General features: G+C 37.2%; 1 protein-coding gene across 1 annotated transcript in view; it reads left to right on the top strand.

Moving 5' to 3' along the window:
• PPP2R2A (protein phosphatase 2 regulatory subunit Balpha) overlaps positions 1-18,490 on the top strand; it is a 74,258-nt gene that overhangs the window by 39,325 nt on the left and 16,443 nt on the right. Inside the window, exon 3 of the mRNA XM_019659559.1 lies at positions 12,737-12,834. Within this exon, the coding sequence (XP_019515104.1) occupies positions 12,737-12,834 (98 nt within the window). The remainder of the gene's footprint in view (positions 1-12,736; positions 12,835-18,490) is intronic.

The raw sequence follows: 18,490 nt of genomic DNA, 5'->3' as shown, positions 1-18,490 counted from the left end.
AACATGTTATTTTTCTCTCATTATTCTGTTTCCTGCCTCCCCTAGATGTGTGGAATTTATTTAAGTGTCTGAATACATGTTGTATGTGCTTTGTGAAAGAGAAAGTCTCTGAAGACAGAGATCATCTATCTGTGTTCTTTGCAGATGAGAAATTTGAAGTTCATAAAGATTAATTGACTTACTCATGGTCAGATTATGACTTAAATAGAGCTGAGACTACATCCCCAGGCATCTTGTTCTGTGCCTGATGGTTAATAAAGAGAAGGGGGTGAAAGGGAGGAGGATTTCAGGAGGATAAGAACATTTGATGTTTCTCTTATATTCTCGTAACACTTTAGATAATTTAAAGACATTAGTGAGCATCTTCATACATTAAAAATTTTGGGGGGATTATTTCAGTAGGATGTCTTATAGTTCCAAGGAAATGATTTTGATATAAATTATGAAATAATTGTCTAAAGTAATATATACTATCTCCAGTGTAGGTAAATATCAGTCTTTTGAACAGTTTGTATTTTCCTGTAGTTTAAGAGATAGAAGATGGTATCTTAATAAAACATTTTTTTAATTTGATTTGACTGGATATTTCCTTACATTTTACCAGTATTATTATTCTGTGACTTGGCTTACTATGTTGTATGAACTGTTTTTAGAAATACAGGTATTTTTCCACTTGTCCTTTGTCTTGTCTTTTATTTAGTTAGTGTAAAAATCACATTTTTCTTTTATTACATCTAGACATCATCCTTCTGGTGTGCTGCTACCTCTCGAGATAGAGAGATATAATATGAACTGAGTTCCTCTATTCTGTTCTGTGTTACGCTATGCTATGCTATGCTATGCTATGCTATGCTATTCTATTCTATTCTGTTTTTCTTGGTAATGTGCCACATACAGAAGGGCTAAAGGGATGGGGAGAGGAAAGGAGGTATTTTAGGCAAGGTAGACACTTCCAAGCTAAAGGAGGCATGAGGGTGGGCATAAGTATATTGTATATTGGAGGTCTAAAACATTTAACCTTCCTAGAGAATTTGTGAATGCTGTGGTACTAGAAATAAGATGGTGTACTTCAGTGTTCATATTATGGAGCCGATAGAATGTCAGGATTACCCCAAATCTTATGGTTTTCTTTTTTTTAAGATTTTTATTGGGGAGTTGGGGGGATGGGAACAGTGCTGGGAAGTTGGGGGAAGGGGAACAGACAAGTTGCTATCGTTTTGTTCTTCAGTCTAGTTGTGGAGGACGTTGCTTCACTGGCCCAAGTTGGCACCATCATTGCGCTCTTCTCGGGTGAGGCAGATCAGTCGCCGGCTTCTGGACGGCCGCTCACTGCGGCTGCTGGCCACTCACGCTGGCTGCTGGCTACACACGGTAGCCCATGGCAACCCACTGCCACAGGGGCTGCAGCCTACGCCATCGCCGGAGACTCACAGCAGCCCAGCTCCAGGTTGAGCTGTTGTTCAGCATCTTAGCTGTGGAGGGCAGTGTCACTGGCCCTCCTATGTGGGATCCGAACCGGGGCCCTCTGGCGTCCCAAACCAGTTCTTAACCATCGCGCCACTCGGCCGGCCCTGTAACTTTTTTTTAAACTCAGTGATATAATGTAGACAATATTCTTTCTCATTTTAAATAGATCTGTTATTTTTGTACTGATCACGTGAGGTACACATGGAAAAACGTTGGAAAAGGGGCATATACTAAAATAAGCATAGTGGTGCTCTCAGAAGTGGGTTTCACTTTTAGAGTTATGATTATATTTTTTTACAAAGTAGCTTGTTTTTTTCTTTTTTTAAAAGATTTTATTGGGGAATTGGGGGAGGGGAATAGTGTTGGGGAATTGGGACAGGGACCAGCCAAGTTGTTGTTCTTCAGTCTTCATTGTGGAGGGCGCCAGTTGCCAGTTGCAGCTCGTGGCCACTAAGCTCAAGATGCTGTGTTCACTCTTAGTTGTGGGTGGGCGTAGCCACCATCCCACGCGGGAGTTGAACCAGCAGCCTTGTTGTTAAGAGCCCACGCTCTATCCACTGAGCCATTCGGGCGGCAGCTCAGAGTTCAGTCTTAATTGCGGGCAGGAGTAGCCCACCATTGAACAAGCAATCTTGTTGTTACACCAGCTGAGCCATCCTGTCACCTGTTGGCAGCTCAGTGACAGCTCAATTTGGGCGCAGCGTCAGTGGCCCATGTGGGAATTGAACCGGCGGCCCTGTTGCTCAGAGCTCACACTCTTAAGCCAACTCTTAACCAACTGAGCCACTCGGCCGGCCCCAAAGTAGCTTATTTGTGGAATTAAAATAGTAAAACAAATTTTAATCTGGTGTTAAGTGATTTTTACATAAATCATACACATATATAGATATATGTATATCTATATCTATATATATCTGATATATTTTACAATTTACATGAGTTTGCTAAAACTCGGTTATCACCTATGGTTATGTTATTGCTTGGTGGTGGTACTTCAGGTTTTCTTAGTCTTCAAATTTTTATAAATTGGTTAGTTTATATTGTATCTTTTTTACAAAAATAATGCTATCTTAAATACTTATATACTTAGGTTCCTATAAATCTTTCTGAAGTATTTTTATTGTAATACTGATTTTTTTTTCTTTGCCCTTAGCGTTTTAAGATTACCAAGTGGTCTAGAACCAATGGTTATTATTATTTAACTTATTTTATTGTGGTTGTTAGAGAGTATGGGCTTTACACTTACAATTAGACAATTATAATTCTTTAAGGGATTCTCTGGCTCACTGTATGAGTTTCTTAAAAATCACATACCTCTTTGGAGGCAATGTATATTTTTATATTGGTAATAAACTCTGTTTATCAGTTACATTTTTCAAGTATCTATTCCTTCTCCACCCCAAATCACCCCCTTCCCTCCCCCCACTTTTTTTTTTAATCTTCCAGGCGTGGAGAAGAATATGTCAATGTTCTACTATAATTATGATTTTTGTCAACTCTATTCCTAATAACCCTGAAGTATATAAAGCAAAATTCTCTTCTTTGAACATAAAGATTTAACTGTTACATCTTCACCATACCTTTTATTTTACACATACACACCACACACACACACACACACACACACACACACACACACACACACACACACAGAGTGCCAAAAAATGTATACACATTTTAAGAAAGGAAAATCTATTCAAGTTGTAATGCTCAATATATACCAGTAACAAAAGGTGAATACAAGTCACGTTTGACTTCTGCAGTTACAAGAGGTGCTCAAAGTGGTTACTATCAGCGTCCACACACTTCTGATGATGAACTACTGCTTGAGGATAGATAACATCGCTTCAAGTGTGTATACATTTTTTTGGCACCCCCAGTATATATAATGAACTCTTGTCCTATTAAACTCTTTTTTACTTAATTTTGTCAATGATTGGAGGCATTATTGGCATTTACTAGTCACGGACCAACTGTGCTAGCTGTTCAGCAGTTTGCAGGACAGTCCTGAACAAGAAAAAATTATTACTATGGTCTGAGTGACTCACAATATTTGGCCAAATGTTTGCGTACTGGGGGAGAGGAAAAAAAAAAACCAGCTTTATCTTCCAAGCCTAAAACTAAACTCTGTTCTATTTATTTTTTTGCACGGATTTGATATGTTACACTGAAATTCACTGTGTAAATCAAGGGAAGATTATGCTGTGGAATACTGGAATTTTACAAAGAATTTCCCTGATTTTGAAAAGTCACATCACCAGTACAAGGCTATTGGTGGTTTTTAAATCGCTATTGTTATATACTTGGTTTGATTATTCTACTTACAGTGTCATCATGTTTGAGCACTTATATACTGTTCAGTTTTTCAAGTATCCCCACCTTTTTGGGGGACTGCAGTGTTACATACAAGGTCTGACAATTAAGTTCGTGAACATGCCATGATGCACTTACACTGGCAGCGCTGTACAAACAGCTCAGTAAGGTTTCATAACCTTGGTATATCAGTGTCTCACAGCTGTGTTTGTGTGGACATGTGGAGGTGTCTTGCTGAGTGCGTTCGTTATTGTTGCGTGTTTTTGTGTGCCATCACGAGAATGTCTAAGCTTGAATTAGAGCAACGAACACACATTAAATTTCTTGTTAAACTTGGCAAGAGTGAAAGTGAAATCAGGGACATGTTAGTCCAAGTTTATGGGGATAATGCCATGAAGACAACGGCAGTGTACAAATGGATTAAACGTTTTTAGAGGGGAGAGAAAACGTGTCACTGATGAAGAGAGGTCAGTCAGAGTGGCCAGTAACAAGCAGAACAGACGAAAACATTGCAGAAATTTCTCAAATTGTGCATCAAAATCGTTGGCTGTCTGTGAGAAGCATAGCAGACCAAGTAAACATCGGCAGAGAAACAGGAAAATCTTGGCGTGAGGAAGGTGTGTGCAAAAATGGCCCCGAAGGAGCTCTTGCATCCTGACAATGCACCAGTAAACAAATAACTGTATTGGAACACCCTCCCTACTCACCTGATCTGGCCCCCAATGACTTCTTTATTTACCTGAAGATAAAGGAAATATTAAAAGGAAGACATTTTGATGACATTCAGGACATCAAGGGTATACAATGACAGCTCTGATGGCCATTCCAGGAAGAGTTGCAAAATTGCTTTGAAGGGTGGACTAAGCACTCGTGTCAGTGCATAGCTTCCCAAGGGGAGTACTTCAAAGGTGACTAGTGATGCTCAGCAATGAGTTTGTAGCACTTTTTCTAGGATGAGTTGGTGAGCTTAATTGTCAGACCTTGTATGTTAGAACACTTGATACGATCCTGCAAGTCAGGTTTTTGTTGTTTTTTTTCCCCTCTTCATTTTGTTTTGATTCGATTGCTAGGCCTTCAAGTTGTTATTGCAGTGTCTGATCAATTAATACCATTCAGTGTATCTTTCATTTCAGATAGTATATTTTTAATTTTTAGATGTTCCTTTTTTTGTTGTTGTCATTTCTCATCATGTTCATGATTCATTCCATGTTATTGAGCATATGGAGCATATTTACAATAGCTGTTTTAAGGTCCTTGTCTGCTAGTACCTTAATTCTGTCATTTTTTCGTTCTGCTTCTATTTGTCTATTTTTCTCCTGGTTATGAGTCATATTTGTCTGCTTCTTTACATTCCTGATGATTCTAGGTTGGATGCCAAACATTGTGAATTTATATTGTTGAGTGTTGGATTTTGCTCTAGCATGTAGTTATTTGAGATTAATTTGATCCTTTTAAAGTTTGCTTTTAAGCTTTGTTAGGACAAATTCAGTCTTTAGTGCTATTTAGTCCTATCACTAAGGTGATCCTCTTCTGAGGACTCTTACCTGATGCCTCAGTAATTACGAGGCTTCTTGATTCTGGCTGCCGGGAACCCTTACTGTTCTGAGTCCTCATAAGCTTTGTGCTGGTTCTTTCCCTAGGCAGTGCGGAGTGTCAGCCACATGTCCTCAGATCCGTCAACCAAAGATTCCAAGTGATCCTTTTTTAGATCCCTTGAGCTCTCTGTACTCTGCCCGCAAATTCTAGCTGCTTCGGCTTTCCCTGAGCCCCCGTTTCTGCTTCCACAACTGAGTGAGATTGCTGGTCAGGGTTTGGCTTCTTCCTGACTCACCGCACTGCCCAGGCAGCAAGCTGGAAAGCTGGGGCACATCCAGTGCTCGCTGTTTCTCTTCTCTACAGGTTCATATCCTGCACTCCATATTGTCCACTGTCTGAGAACACTTTGTTTCCTATGTTTTGCTTGTTTCCTAATCATTCACAGCAAGAGGATGAATCCAGTTGTCTCACTCATGGCCAGAAGCCGAAGGCCAGTTATGGATTTTTAATTTTTACTATTGTCTTTCACTTCAGCCTTTTGAAGAGGAAGTGCTAAGTTACTGCACATTTTTATTGGGTACTTCTTTGGATACCTTTGTTTATACAGTTAGTTTTAGTGTTCTTTGTTTTTACTGAAGTGGAACAAAAAGCAGAGGAGACTGATTACCTGGTAGAGTTTTGTGGGAAAGCAAATATCATTGGTAAAAAGATTAAATACAGCTAACTTGTTAAGTTGATTTTTTTTCCAGTGAAAGGTTTATTTCATATCTAGAATACCACATTGGCGACTGTTCTTCTAGAAGTCTTTGCAGACACTCACTCTTTTCACCAGACCAGTCCCTTTGAGATAATATTCAGAACACAGAATTTTAAGAAGCAATCGTTATTCATAGAATTTTTGTGAGCCTCATGATTATCTTAAGATTTACACTATCTTGTGTCACATAAGGTACATATGTCTGAATTTCCAGTTTTTTATTTGCTGCAGCAATGTTTATAGTATTTTACGAATTTCAACCTTTAACATTGTCTTCTGTGTTACTTAGCTTTAAAACCTAATCATAGCCAGAAAAATAAAAGAATCAGGATTGTCAGCATCTAATGGATGCTGTGTTAACTGTTTCAAGTGGAACTTTCAGGAATCAACAATTAAGATGGTTAAAAAAGCATAAGCAATTCCTCTCAGTTGCTGTCTCCCCTTTTTATGTTAAAGAGGAGGGAGCATCTACATATTTACTCAGTTTTGATGTCTTGAATTCATTTCGTAATTGTTTATTTTGCCTTATGACATTTCTTCATTGGTTTTCTTAAACATTTACTAAATTCTTTCTTGGTTAACTGTTCATCTGTTGTGGTTACTTTCCACTTTCTTATAAGCTTCTTTCAGGGGTAGAATTTAGAATGTGGATCACTAAGTGTCTTGAATGTAGCAGGTGCTGAGGGACAGTAGTTGTAATGTGGTCATTAGTAAATAGTATAAAATCAATGTAGTTTGACTGTGTTTTATTGAAACAGACATTTTAGCAATGAAAAAAGAGGCAATAAACTGAACCCTTACACATTCTTCCTTGATTCATCATTCAGTGACTTACAGAATTCTGTGCTGCCACCCTATCCATATGATTGTCCACACCTGCTAAATTTGAATCCTGGCTTTCACGCTGGGTAGAGGTGTGATAGGCAACTTGGTCGTTAGTGCTCCATGATTTTCTTGTATAAATTAAAAGTGATTTATCATAGTGGTATTATGAGGATTAAATGTGAATGTATGTAAGTGCTCACCTAGCACAGTGCTTGGCATATTATAGTTGTACATATATGTGTGTACAGCGTGTGCTTTGGCATTAGTTGGTTATGTTTTTGCATCTACATAAACCATATTTGTTATTTTAATGTTAATATACAATTAATATATAAGAGCAGCTGTTGACAAGCATTTTCTGTAAAGGGCCAGAGAGCAAATGTGTTCAGCCTGTCCCAACTATTCGACCCTGCAGCCAAAGACAATATAAAAACAAATGGGCATGGCTGGGTTCCAATAAAACATTATTTATAAAAACAGATGGTGGGCCATAAGTTTTCCAACCCGTATAGTAGAGGTTACTTTCATATTTGCTAATTATTGGATGTTTGAAGTGTGTTCGACTTTTTTATTGTATGGATAATACAGTTACAACCATTTCTGTGCTAATTTTAATTGGTTTCTTTCAAATTATTTATTCGGGCCATAGTTCTGCCATGGAATTATAAAGTCAGTGAGTAACCCCATTAAAGTGCCTCACCTTGCAAGAGCTGAAGTATTGAGAATTGGCGGAGCTAATAATAATTTGGTTAATATATAGTAATTATTGTTAATTACTACCATTTATGTATACTATTTATTTTCTCTTATCTGATTTTTATGCTGGGATTATTATATTTTTGAACATTTGACTGTCTGTCTGGTTGTGTCCTATTCTGTTTGTAATATTGTAGCACATAATAGAGAAGGTAGGTACCAAGAAGGGAACAGTGTGGTGTGCCTAATGAAGTAAAAACTTACCAGCAATAAATACTGCTGTCGTCATTCCCACCGCCACCACCAGCTACCATTCCACCCCCAAAAGAAAACAATTATTTCCCCTTCTTAGGACGAAACCTGAGTGCTGATGTTTTAGAAAGAAAGGGTTAGAAGAAATAAGAATTCCATTTTATAGAACACATTATAAATTCCTTGGTTTTTACTAACAGTATATAGAATTTAACAACAAAGGTTAAAAACATTGCGATACGTTTTCTTACCAAAAATTTGAGTGTGCCTTTTAAATGCCTTTATGGTGTACACTTTGATGTCAGCGTGTGCCTTGTGTTGACTTAATGCACAGTAGAGTGGTTTACTGATGTTCTCAAAGGGAAATATTAAAAGGTTTTTTTAAGAAGATTAACACAGGTACTTTTTCATTGTAAAAACACATTTTTATTGGTCATAGATGGAAGATTATTTTCTCTTTAAAAGAGGGTGTTTTGTTCTTTGGTTTTCATGGCTTTGTTTTGGTGGTTTGGAGAACGTGACCCAGTTGATGTATTACACTGGACCATGCTTCAAGTTCAGTATTCTGGCTCTGACAGTGAGGTTAATAATGTCTTTGCCTTTTTAAAGCAAGTTATAGTTACTTTAATCTCAAGAGGAAAGTGTTCTCAAGTATCCATAGTCTTCATTAACAGTTTGTTTTAAAACTCTAGTATCCAGGATTCTAAATTTTCATGAAATGCATTTGTATTTTCAGCCTGATCCTCCTTGAGGCAACAATCGTGTAAGTAAGATAGTTTTATTTTACTCAGAGTGCATTGTTGAAAGGTTCAAAATTCTCTTTGTTCTAGCATTCTTGGTTTTGCAATAAAAGTTAGTGTTCACGCTGAAATAGATGTTTTAGACCTAGGTGGCCTGGTATGGTGGCCACTAGGCATAGAGTACTAAAATTAAACATTCAGAGGCCCCAGATGGCAAGCGATGACTGCATTGGGCAGTACAGATTTAGGATTCTTCCATTATAACAGAAAATCTTGTTGACAGCAGTATTGTAGACTTTCTGCAGCCTTTACTCTGTAATTTTTTTTTAGTGCTATAGGAATCAGCATTAGAATAAGATTTTCTAGGAGTAGATTTATTGGTATGTTCAAAACATAGATACCTGTATTTGGCCAACGTTGGCTGTCTGGGTATAGCACGATGTGGGAGTGTGATTTTTAGAGCCGTGCTTCCCTCACCTTTTGCACATCATGGCACACCTAGAAAACAGCATGGCACACTGGGAGAAACAGGTCGCTCACAGCTGGAGGTTACAGATTTGGGTGCTCTGCAGAATCAGGCAAACCATAACCCATTCTTGGCTCACCACTGTGCAGTGGCACATACGGCTCAAAGCTCATAGTGTGCTCCATACTTCCATTCCTGGATGTTTTTTATGGTCTTTAAGCATAATTTGATTTCATTCTCCCTTTTACTCATCCTTTTTACATGTCATATTCCCAGTGAGACCTTGTGAGATCTTGGCATTTTATAACTCAGAAAATCTTTAAAAGCATCATCCATAAAACTCGGAGATTTAATAGGTGCTTATGTACACGGTGGCTCTCACACGTGTACGGATGGCTGAGCTTCCACAAGTTATGATGTTTCTCTTCTTTTTTCTCTTTTTGGGGAAGGGATGAAGGAACACCATGACTTTGTGCCTGTTTAAATTCCATCATACAAACAAGGAAAATAATTTACCTATCTGAAATATGGCTATATTAAATCTATACAGTGTAAAAATCAGCAAGAAGGCCGTGAGTCTGGCCACCTTCCCCTTCCATAGATAAAATTTCTCTACACTATTTAAGTAGCGGCTCAGTTGGCTATTTCTAAAATTTTCTCTTTGTTCGTTGGCTTTTGGCAAGATAAATATTAAAAAACACGAGTGTCTGAAGAAAATCTATAAATTGAGAAACGTGTATTCCTTTCACCCAATATTTCTCTTCCTCAAGCATTTCAAGTTGGGTTGACTTTTATGCTGTAAATCTTTGGTTCTTGTCCTTTCCTGATCAGCCTCTCACACATAATATTTTAGGCCAGTTGTTTCTGGGATTCCTCAGCCTATTGCAGGCATTCCTCTTCAAGTTTGTATCCTTGGTACAAAGCTGGTTCAGTCCTAAACGCATATCAATTTACTCTGGAACTCCCATTGTAAATAAACATTCCTGGGAAAAGAAGTGCCACAATGTAAGAGCAAATATCTTATTATTCCTGCTGCAGTCTGCAATAAATTATTGGTCTTTTCTTTTTTCTTCTTCCTTCCCCCCCCCCCCCCCCACGAGTGCGCACACGCTTCCTCCTCTTCCCCTTCCGCCATATGTTCAGTGGCTGCACTATAGCTAGCTGAGTCGGTACCATCTTCAGTACTTTGGGGTATTGTACCTGCTGCTTTATTACCTGATTCTTGTTCTTTCTTCTAGGAATAATATAAGTGTGGAATCTCCACCACCATCCTCATCCCAAACCTCCTCGATCCTTTTACTATAATGATCTCCTTACTGACTTAATCCCCTTTAGATTTTCTCTTGTCCAGCTCACCTAAGGAAGATCAAGACTTCCCCCTCTAAATCAAGCCCATCGCGTAGCACAACTATCCCCCGTTTTTCATTACTGCTCAGCAGAGAGGCTAATCATACCATGATCATTGACATAGCCTTCATTAAGTTTTAGCTATAACAGCTCATCTACCTAACGAGGAGTTGTAATTGCTTTAATTTAGGGGAATGCTACAATTTGGACCTAGGAAAAAGACGAAATAATTTAAATACTGAGCCAAGTCTCCCTATTAGTCCATTGAGTGAAGAGGAGAATAAATCTGGTGTTGGCGTCAGCTGTGAGCATTTCACCAAGCCAGGAGTTTATTCTAGAATTCAAAGATAGGTACTTTTGCTGCAGCATGATTTGTGTATTCAAATTAGCTGGTTCATTTGATGGGTTAGCCAAAGAAACCACAAACTTATCAATGCCATGGAGAAAATTGGCTAGGTTGGACTTATAAGAAAAAGAATTTGCATCTTCAAAGTGATGGTGTTGGAGGGATTGAATTTAAAGAAAATTTTTACTACATATGATTTTTACCTTATTTCCCTGATTTTAGAACCTAACCTTCAAATAAGATGTGATTCTCTGTATTCTGTCTAATATTGTAGTTTCTACTTATTTTCTCTCTTCAGCTATACTCCGCTGAGTTTTAAATGCAGAGATTATGTTTTTAATCCTTTGTTCACTACAGAAATCAGTACGGCACAGAGCACCTAATGGGGTGGCTTTTAAGTACTTACTGATATTTGGCTTACAGAGTAGTCCAATGCATTGTTTTACACCTTTGTGTTACATGTGCATGCAAGTGGAAAGAGTAAATTTATTCCTTCTTTCTGATACCACTGACTGTGGTGGGCTGTCTGGGCTAAGGTTTTTAACCTGGAGGTGAGATGCTGTCCAGACCCTCTGAAATTGTATGCAGATTTTTGTGTGCACTTAAATATGTGCGATGTCTTGGGAGAGGGCATTGTGTAACTTTGAGAAGGTTCTCAGAGAGTTCCAAAAAGGTAAAATGCCTGGGATCTGGACAATGGCGGAAGCAAAGAAAGCTTTCCAAAATCAAATGGGACATGGAAAAAAATCACTGAAAAGAAAATTACAAAATACAGTGTTGGACAGATTATTGATAAGCTATTTTGGTCAGTAAATTTTTTTAACTTAAGGTATATAGTGTTCTTTATTATATAAAGTCATATTGGTAAATTTTTCGCGTGAGCTAATGTAGACCAGAAAATAACCTTCTCATAGAAAAAGTTGACTTATTTATAGTGCATATGATAGTCTTTCCTAATTTGGCATAATGCTTTGTAGTGAAGAATTTATTAGTAACAGCGGTGAATTGTACAGTGTAATTGCTTTATCTTAATGTCCAAGTCTGTAACTTAGATTTTTTTCCTTGGGAAATGGCTCTGGTGTCAAAAAGCAAGGAAAAATAAAAACCAATAATTTTATTTGAACTTGACTGTGAAGTTAGCACCAAGTTTGGGTGCAATGTGACTGATTCTAGTAGCTGCTGCAGTGTTTGGGAGCCACACGAAGAGTTGTGCATACTGAAGGTGCATAGCACAAAGCATTTCTGGTATAAGTGTGTTCTATTTGCAAACATTTGTTTGAGTGGCCATAATTTGAATTTATTAACTTATGACATAAAGTTCCATATGAAATTACTTTTACATTCCTCCCATGTTAGTTACCGTATTTCCCCATGTATAAGATGCACCCTATTTTGGAAAATTTGGGGTCTAAAAACTGGGTGCATCTTATACAGTGGTTGTATGAGAGCAAAAGCAAGCGCAAAAAAAGCGGGAAATGCAGGTAAAAAAAATCTACAACCACTGTATAAGATGCACCCAGTTTTTAGACCCCAAAGTTTTTGAAAAGGGGTGCATCTTATACATGGAAATATGGTATATCTGCCTTAATTTTAGAGGCTATCTTTGGGTTTGCATAAAGGAACTTATCAAAAATATATAAGGAAGAAAATTAGCAAGCTATTTATTAATACTTAATGGTGTTATAGTATGTTTCACAAGTTGTTAATTTCTTTAATTCATGAATTTAGTGAAATATTAACCACTAGTATTTATTATTTGTTGTATTCCTGTTTGTTAAAATAGTGTCATATTGGTTCATTCTGGGGGGGAAAACTTTTTTGGGAGGGCGGGGGGTGAACCAAAATATTTATAAAGAACTTTAGATTCACTTTATTTCTGATGGCAGGTTGATAGAGAGACTTGGGATGTTAGAAAAAACATAGCAAGTTCTACAGCTCTAGTGAATTGGGAAAGAAAAGCTAATATCTTTTTGTTTGTTTCCAATATACAGCAGATATAATTTCGACAGTAGAATTTAATCATTCTGGAGAATTACTAGCAACAGGAGATAAAGGTGGTAGAGTCGTCATCTTTCAACAAGAGCAGGAGGTAAGTGTTTAAAGTTTAATACCTACATTTCAGTTTGCTCTTGGGACTGGAGCTTGCGTTGCACTGGAGAATCTCATCAGAAGATAAATTGGCAGTTTTGAAAAGAAGTGTCTGTTTATCGAGCAGAATATCCAAGGTATAGATAGCCTTGTTTCCTGTAGCTTTGTGTTTAGGTACGTGTGCACGTGTGTATGTGTTTTGATTTTAAACAACTCTGTAATGGTAAAAAGATTTGGTTAGAGAAATGGGTGGGAAGTGGTGGAATAATGCTAGATATTAACTGGTTTTAAAGCCTTGGCCCTCATTGTTTTCTTCTTAAAACATAAAGCAAAATTGCTTTGATCTCTTCTCAATGCTTAGTTTGCTTTGTGTAGCTGGGAGTGGGAGGCTAGCTTAAAGAAAAAGGCAATTATTTTGATGTCAATTCATAGTAATATTACTCTGATTTTAATATAAAGGTTTTAAATGAGTTGGATATATATATATGTGTGTGTAGTGTGATTTATAAGCTCAGTACCCCCTTTTAAGGTGGAGTTGATTTCAAATTTTTTTCTTTTTGAAGAAAGGAATTTCTTATTGCAGAATCTAACATTAAAGTGGGTTTGGTTTTGTTTTAGGTGCAAAAGTTAGGCACACTTCTAAATCTAATTGAAAAGATTTCTTATTAAAATTTTTTGCTGAAGAAAATTTGTCACACTGGTATTTTCCCTTACTCTGTCCCGCCATTTGTAGATCAAAGTTAAATCTTTAAAATCATTTTTGAAACATCCTGCCCCTTCTCTGTAATATGTATTCAAAAACAGTTCAAAGTAATGTGGATAATTGCAAGGGTTTACAACTAGATGTCTCAGTCATAACACAGAGTTAGGGTTTAAAGGATTGTAAAGTTCCTTCAATAAGCAAAGACTCTAGTAATAATACTACTACTTTGCACTTCTATAGCGCCTCTGACCTGAGGACCTCAAAGTGCTTTACAAACACTAATGAATTAATCCTCAAACACCCCAGTGAGGTAGGTAATTTAATTTTAAAAGAAATGATTGATAGTGTCTGCTTAGAAGATGCACATACACTAAATATGTCTCCTTTTATTATTATATTCGTTGGAAGAATATATGAAAATAAGACTCAAGTTTTCCTCGACTGAGAATGTTTTTGAGGGAAGGGGGATGCAAAATCAGTTTTCTGTTCCCATTTTCCAGCAGTGAGAAACTTGACCATAAGAATCTTGAAATACTTAAGAAAGTTGAAATGGAAACTTATAGATCATTACAGTTTCCCTGTATGTGCAAATGAGAAGGTCCCAGATGTTAAGAGATCACTTGAGGGCCGGCCGAATGGCGCGTTGGTTAGGAGCTGGGCTTGGAACGCCAGAGGTCCCTGGTTCGGATCCCACATATGAGGGCCAGTGAAACTGCCCTCTACAGCTAAGATGCTGAACAACAGCTCAACCTGGAGCTGGGCTGCTGTGAGTCGCCGGCAACAGCGTAGGCTGCAGCCCCTGCTGCAGTGGGTTGCCATGGGCTACCGTGTGTAGCCAGCAGCCAGCATGAGCGGCCGTCCAGAAACCGGCGACTGATCTGCCTCGCCTGGGAAGAGCGCAATGATGGTGCCAACTTGGGCCAGTGAAGCAACATCCTCCACAACTAGACTGAAGAACAAAAGGACAGCAACTTGTCTGTTCCCCTTCCCCCAAATCCCCAGCGCTGTTCCCATCCCCCAATTCCCCAATTAAAATCTTAAGAAAAAAAAAATCACTTGATTACTTAGCGACAGAGCTAACAACTAGAACCCAGAACTTCTGATGCGTCATCTTTTCAATGTTCTTTGATGCTTTTCATGTCAGATAATGAAATGTGAATGTTAATATCGCTATTCAGAATTTAGAGCTAGCTTGCCCATACACATTTTCTGCCCTAGAGTGTTTTTTTGGGGGATTTTCTTTGTTTTTTTAATGAAAGTCAGTGGCTCTCTTCACTTTGTTTTAAAGAAACGTGTTTGGAGAAGAATGTCTTAATTTTGTTTCCTAAGCAGTTTCATCATGAAGGATAATATACAAGCTTAACATTCAGGGTTTCTGAGAGAGTCTATGTTTTTATTTATTTATTTATTGTTATTATTTTTTTAGCTGAGCCATCCTGCCACCTTTTGGCTCAGCGGCAGTTCAGCTTGGGCCGTGAATCGAACCAGTGACCCTGTTGCTCAGAGCTCAGACTCTTGAATGAGCTCTTAACCAACTGAGCCACTCGGCCGGCCCTGAGAGTCTTTGTTTTTAATGAGAGCTTTATGTTATTTTAAAGTCTAAGTTAATTAAAAGCTAATTGAGAAATATTTTGCTTGAGAATGAGGTCATTTTCACCTATAGAAGATAATTTGTTATTGAAGTCAAAACTAAATGTGAAAAAAATGACTCAAATTTAATAGGGAAGATATGTGATTTAATAGGGGTTCGATAAATGTAGTCAGAGTAATAGGTTAGTATCGTCCTAAAGGCTGTCAGTAATATATTGAATTGGAATTTAAGGTCTAACATGGAGTTACTGAAACTGTTAAAACATTTTACTTGTATCAGAAAATAAAGGCAAAAGATTTAAAGAATAATCATTTCCTGTGATTCTTTTCTGAAACTTTGCTGAAAATTCTAAAGCGCTAATACTTAAAATATGTACTAGTACTCTTATAAGAAGGAATAAGCAAAACAACTAACTTTTTGAGAAGTGCCGCTGATAGTCTATCATTCTTAACTGCATGTAAGAGTTTAAGACAAGATTCTTTATCTAGAACCTCAGATTTGTACCGTGTCTTTTGAGAATTACTGAATGTAAATATCAGTGTATTTTTTAAGTGATAGGTTAAAATGCAGTGATAGTAATAATTGAATTTTCCTCCCTGAAACTTGATCTTACTACTCTTAATATGGTGTATTTTACACATAATTAATTTTCTTCATTTTTAAGCCCTCTCTTATACTGGAGCTTCTAATATAGTGCTATCTTCAGGACAATCAATGTCTGCGTTACTGATTATAAATGTATGTACTTTACACCTCTAGAGGCACCTTCATTTCAGTACCTAACATATTTAGATTTTTCATATGTATCCATCTGTAAAATAGTTCTACATTTTGAAAAGTGGAAGAGAACTTAGAGATGGTCTTTTCCTAATTTTTAGATAAATCTTGGGAAAAGTTTCAATAACAAGATTATATTGCTTAGTTTCATAGCAAAGCTCTGGTATTTCTAAATTTCAGTCCAGCTTCTAACAACCACAGCTATTATAATGCCTTCCAGGGTGCACTGGTGCCTATCCAGTGAGCATTTCATAGTCGCTGAGAATGCGAGGCTAGCGCTGTTTGCAAGACACAAGGGCATTTGCACTGGGGTGGCTTTATCCTCTCCCCTTCAGCTTCACATTGGGCAGGGTTACTTGCACAACTTTACTTGACTGGAGACAAAAATATTTTCACCCACTCTTTTTGTTGTCCTTACTTAATTAGGAAAAAAGGTCATACAGTAGCAGCAGTGAACCTGGCACATCAAACCTTTTACATCTTTAATCCACCTCTCTGTCTCACTCCTTTGACCCTTCAGACGTGTCAGGTCCCCTTCATGTCATCCTTTTGGGCATCTCTTGCTGTCTCTCCATGTATCCCCCCGCCAAAGAAACCGAGTATTCATTTAGAGGGTCTTCATTCAGTTTGAATATATTTCAGCCTGGTGATCCTATAACATTATTTTGCTGTCATTTAATAGTATTTTTATAACTAATATGTTTGAGTAGCTTTTTGTTTGGCAGAATCTCTGTGATAGGAGCAGGTCAGGTAGGGAAATTAAGGCACAAGGGTAAAGTGATTTTCATGAGGTATCATAACCCACCATGTGGTCAGTAAGGGTTCAATTTGTTTTTATTAATTTGTTTACCAATTACAGTTGGCATACAATATTATATTACTTTCAGGTATACAATATAGTGATTAGATATTTATATACCTTACAAAGTGATCACCCCAGTAAGAGGTCCATATTTTTTATATCTAATCCATGTCCTGAAATAGCTGACCCATTTTACTAATATGTTTTCATAGTTTATATGTAATAGCTTTTGATAACAAAGTAGGTATGTGGGCGTTTTTTTTTTTTTAATGGACAGCTGAGAAAGGTGGGAGGGCAAGGTACTGCTTTTTTCATTTCTTCTGGATTCTTTCTAGATTGTTGTGCCGCCTTTGTTTTCTGTATTTGAGGACTGCTGGTAACTTGCTAGGATTTTTCTTTTTTTTTTTTGTCCTTAATGTGGTACTCCTAAAATTCCTTAACAGGATATAGAAGAAATCTTAGAAAGCATGCTTACTGCAAAAGGCAGATGGTACTGTTAATATGATTACTATATTCTCTTTCTAAATTATTTTAAAAGACTAGAATGGGGCTCAAAATCAACAAGATGCATTTTAACAAAATTCAATGTCATTTATACAAAGGATTTGATGTTTATTTAAGGGGAAGAACAGGGTGATGTGGCAGCATTCTACTTAACATGGTACTTAACTGTGTGCCAATCAGAATAGCAGATTAGACATTTCATGGTTGAAGGGATCGAGGCTGTATAGCCAGAAGAAGAGACTATGAAGAGTCTTGATATTTAGGGATTCATGTGGAAGAAGAGTTGATTTTGTATATGGAAATAAATACACAAGCGCTGAATGCCCACTGTCAGGAATATTGAAAAAAGAACACACAAGAAGTTCAAGAAAATACCACTATGATTTCTTGCAAATCAAAGATCTATAAAATAAGCTTCCTTTTCTAAGCTACCAGCCCTTAGCTGTCTTCATTTTTCATTCACTCTCTGATCTAAGGTTGTGTTTTTCAGAGTACAAAATGTTAGAATCACCTGGGGCATGTATTTAAAATGCAGATTCCTAGAGTGCGCCTCAAAACCACTAAATCAGAATTGCTGGAGGCCCAGGACTGTGACACTTTTGCTTTAAAAAAAAAAAAAAAAGTCCTTTGAGGGCTCCATCTGATAGAAAATGTAAAATTAAAATTGTCTGTATTCCAATACTAGGATAATGATAAAAACTCCAAAACATAATTTCAGGTTTATATTACCTAAAAATATTTTTAAACTGTTTTCCCAAGATAGAGTATGCATATGGGAAAATGGACAGAACCCTCAGTGTACAGTTCCATGAATTTTCACAAAATTTTCACTTGTGTAACTAACTCTCCCCTGGATCAGGAAATGTGATGTTACTGGCACTCCGGAAGCCTTCTCTGACCTCTGACCTCTCCCAAAGCTGACTGCGTTTGTTTAGCCTGTTTTTATTTGTATGTGGTACATTCATAGAAATTGAGGGAAAATTTGCAGGGTTCTTAACCTTTTTTGTGCCATTGATTCCTTCAGTAGCCTGGTAAATTCTGTGGACTTCTCAGAATGTTTTAATTGCATAAAATACATAGGATTATGAAAGAAATTATATTGAAATATGTTTTTCAAGGTATTTAAAAAAACATTTGAGTAATAATATGTTTTTGTCCTTGGATCTGATTTTTAAAACGTCATTTCTGTAGTGATACACAGATATTGATAATACTGTGGTTTGTTGCCTACATCCATAATCAAAAGAAATGCTGTATTTCTGCTGCAGATGAGTGAGAAT

This window comes from Hipposideros armiger, unplaced genomic scaffold (genome assembly GCF_001890085.2).
Source record: "Hipposideros armiger isolate ML-2016 unplaced genomic scaffold, ASM189008v1 scaffold_301, whole genome shotgun sequence".
Taxonomy (NCBI): Eukaryota; Metazoa; Chordata; class Mammalia; order Chiroptera; family Hipposideridae; genus Hipposideros; species Hipposideros armiger.
The sequence above is the reverse complement of the archived record's forward strand: the minus strand, read 5'-3'. Positions and strand labels throughout refer to the sequence as shown.